This window comes from Lygodium microphyllum, chromosome 22 (assembly GCF_053477565.2).
Source record: "Lygodium microphyllum isolate KBCC chromosome 22, Lygodium_microphyllum_v1.1.10, whole genome shotgun sequence".
Classification (NCBI taxonomy): Eukaryota; Viridiplantae; Streptophyta; class Polypodiopsida; order Schizaeales; family Lygodiaceae; genus Lygodium; species Lygodium microphyllum.
Window position 1 is genome coordinate 24,105,366 of NC_141156.1, and position 3,434 is coordinate 24,108,799.

A 3,434-nucleotide genomic window follows, 5' to 3' on the forward strand; every position below is an offset into this window, starting at 1 on the left:
GGAAGATAAGTCCTCGCTTTGGCTGCCCACACATAGGTCCTCCCCGACATTTGTGTCATCAACATCCTTCTTGTTATCCGAGTGTACGTCAAGACACACTGGAGTTGATTTGCTACAACCTGGAGTACAATCAATGTAGTTGTCAATCTCATCTTCTATTGACTCAATACTGTTAGAGATGCACACATAGTTACTTGAGTGCCTGATAGAGTAGGTGGCTGATAATGTACTATCAATCAGATAGTGCGCATGCCCTTCATGATCCCATCTTGGAGACATAGTGACATTGTTTGCTCCACCATCATTCTCTATGACGGCTTGCAACCCCTGGAATTTTTGTGTTGGAGGCAATAGATTCTGTAGGTAGTACTCACTCAAAAGAATCTCCCCATTTCTTAATGAAACCCTGTGCTCTAAGCAATCACTGGCTAGTCTCCATGTCAAAATAGCAAAACTCGACATGTTGTGCCCTCTGATGGGTTAGTATTTGATGAAGAGAAGAAAACTCTGAATATAGCTCACAGTGTGTATTTGATGAAGAGAAGAAAACTCTGAATATAGCAACAGTTCACCGTCACTACAAGCGGAGAGAAATCAATAGAAAAATTTACGACTCAACCACCCACCATCCTTCACCTTTATGCACTCATAATTTATTTATGTTGTATTAATTATTTAATTATTTAACGGCCAACTAGTTACCTAATTACGCAATCAACGGCTAACTTCTTTATTAGGGTTATTAAGTCTCTCCTCAACTCTCTCCTCTCTTTGCTCTCACTCTCTCTCCTCTCCCTCTCTCTCTCTCCCTTCTCTCCCTTCTCTCTTTCTCCCTTCTCTTTCTCTCTCTCTCTCCCTTCTCCCTTATCTTTCTCCCTCTCTCCCTTCTCCCTTCTCTTTCTCCCTTCTCTTTCTCTCTCTCTCCCTTCTCTCTTTCTCCCTTCTCCCTTCTCTTTCTCTTTCTCCATTCTTTCTCCCTTCTCCCTTCTCTTTCTCTTCTCTTTCTCACTTGTCTTTCTCCCTTCTCCCTTCTCTCCCTCTCTCTGTCTCTCTCTCACGACGGTGCCCCACAACTCTTGCAGCTCCTACAGCTCCTACAGCTCTCACGACGGTGCCCCACAACGGCTTCGTATCCTGCGCGACTGTGCAACTCCTACAGCTCCTGTAGCTCTCGCTTCGTTCCTGTAGCTCCTGTAGCTCTCGCTTCGTTCCTGTAACTCCTGTAGCTCCTGTAGCTCTCGCTCCTATAGCTCACGACGGTGCCCCACAATGGCTTCGTATCTTGCGCGACTGTCCGTAACCCCTGCAGCTCTCGCTTCGTTCGTAACTCCTGCAGCATCCGCGACGATCAACGGCTTCGTCCGTGGCCTCCCAATCAACGGCTTCGTTCGTGGCCTCGTCCGTGGCCTCCCAATCCGCGACGATCAACGGCTTCGTCCGTCCCAGGTAACACCTTGAGCCCCCCAATCGTCCGCGTCCACGCGGACGATGGGTGGGCTTAAGCTTGGTCATTTGCTTAAGCTTTGTCACGCTTCGTCTTTTGGTCACGCTTTGTCACGCTTTGTCTTTTGCCTTTTGGTCATGCTTAAGCTTTGTCACACTTTAGCTTGTTAATTTGGTCATGCTTTGTGTGGGCTAAGCCGTCGTGTGGGCCTCCAAGGTAACACCTTGAAGCCCCCCAATCATCCGCGTCCACGCGGACGATGGGTGGGCTTATGCCCCATGGCAACTGTCCCGTATGCCGTCCCATCATTTGGTTATGCCGTCCCGTCGTGTGGGCCTCCAAGGTAACACCTTGAAGCCCCCCAATCGTCCGCGTCCACGCGGACGATGGGTGGGCTTATGCCCCGTGGCAACCGTCCTGTATGCCGTCCCGTCATTTGGTATGCGCCGTTGTGTGGGCCTCCAAGGTAACACCTTGAAGCCCCCCAATCGTCCGCGTCCACGCGGACGATGGGTGGGCTTATGCCCCATGGCAACTGTCCCGTATGCCGTCCCGTATGCCGTCCGACGGGCCTTCAAGGTAAGAGATTGAACCTCCCATGGATACAAGCGTGTGGCTTTGTCCCATATGCTTCGTGAGAATAAGGTAAGAGATTGAACCCCCCAATCATCTGCGTCCGCGTGGACGATCCGTGGGCTTATGCACAAGCGTGTGGCTTCGTCCGTGGCTTTGTCCCATGACCTTAAAGAGATTGATTGTGTTGCTAATCTTAAAGAGATTGATTGTGTTGTTAATCTTAAAGAGGTTGATTGTGTATCTATTTGTAAGTGTGTAGAGAAAGTTATGGCACCTAAAAGAGTGCTTAGAAAGAGAAAGAAATGTGTGTCACCTCATAGTAGCCATGAAGTCTGTATGAAGCTACGTTCAGGATGTGTTCTTGGGCGGATCTTAGAGCAAGAAGCATCATCACGTTTGAGATTAGTGGACACTCCTTCAACAAAGAAAGGATGTGGTCCAAAAAGATGTGTCTACATTGATGACGAAGCACAAGTGGATGGGGACTCCAATACAATTGACGGGGTTGCGGAGCACACAGGTAGTCACTTATGTGTCCATTTCATTTACATATGACGCTTTGTTCAGTGTTATGTATTAAATATGATTGGTTTAATGCTACTTTTTTTTATTTTTACTTATTAATATCTGCTCCTACAGAGACTAATGTGCAGCATGATAGTCTAGATGACAAAGAAGAGGTGAGTGGTGATAGTGATCAAAGGGAGAATGATGATGAAAAAGAAAAGAAGCACTCAAGGAACTTAGGCAAGCAAGTCTCTCTAGGACTGATGAAGGATGTGCTGAGTCAATTTTATATAAAAAATAGGACGCTACCTCCTCTTGTGCCTCTTTGCAGATTAGTGGCTCATGAGGCAGTCAGATTTGCTACGGATGATGCCCAGTGGTTGATTCCTTCCTTTGATTCCACTGGTTATCTTGAGACTATGGGACACTTCCTTGTGTCAGTTGAAGGTCCGAGAGGGGAGACCATGTCTCTGACAGCCAGCAATCTAGATGAATGGGGTCCAATATGGCGTCAAAGAAATGAGGATTTTGAGAGGGCTCTTGGAAGAGAGTGGCAAGACCTTAAGGGTAAAAAGTTCTTGGTTTGGGATGGAAACCACAGGCTTAAAACGTGGTGGAAACGCATCAAGGAAAGTAAGTTGTCCACTATACATGCAAGTATTGAATGTTCGTATCCCATTCTTATGTTTGTTGGTTTTCAATTACAGAGTACTCCGACTGTGCTCACTACCATGTTAGTGTACGGTGCCAATTCATTGAGGTGCCCAAGGCAAAGGAAGCAGAGCTACTACTCGCACTAGACACCACCAATGGGTAAGTCTTCTTCCTTTAACTATTCTCCTCTTTGTAATATGTTACACTTACATTCTCATATTATGCTTTTGTTTGTTTTCAATAGTATTGCCAG

At 46.8% G+C, this 3,434-nt stretch overlaps 1 protein-coding gene across 1 annotated transcript; it reads left to right on the plus strand.

The window, feature by feature from the left end:
• Positions 1-2,356: 2,356 nt before the first annotated feature.
• On the plus strand, positions 2,357-3,009 carry LOC148016954 (uncharacterized; the record flags this gene model as incomplete). Its single annotated transcript, XM_087662387.1, has 2 exons — positions 2,357-2,524; positions 2,662-3,009. Coding segments are annotated over exons 1-2 (516 nt in total), but the record flags the coding sequence as incomplete, so codon positions are not given.
• Positions 3,010-3,434: the final 425 nt, after the last annotated feature.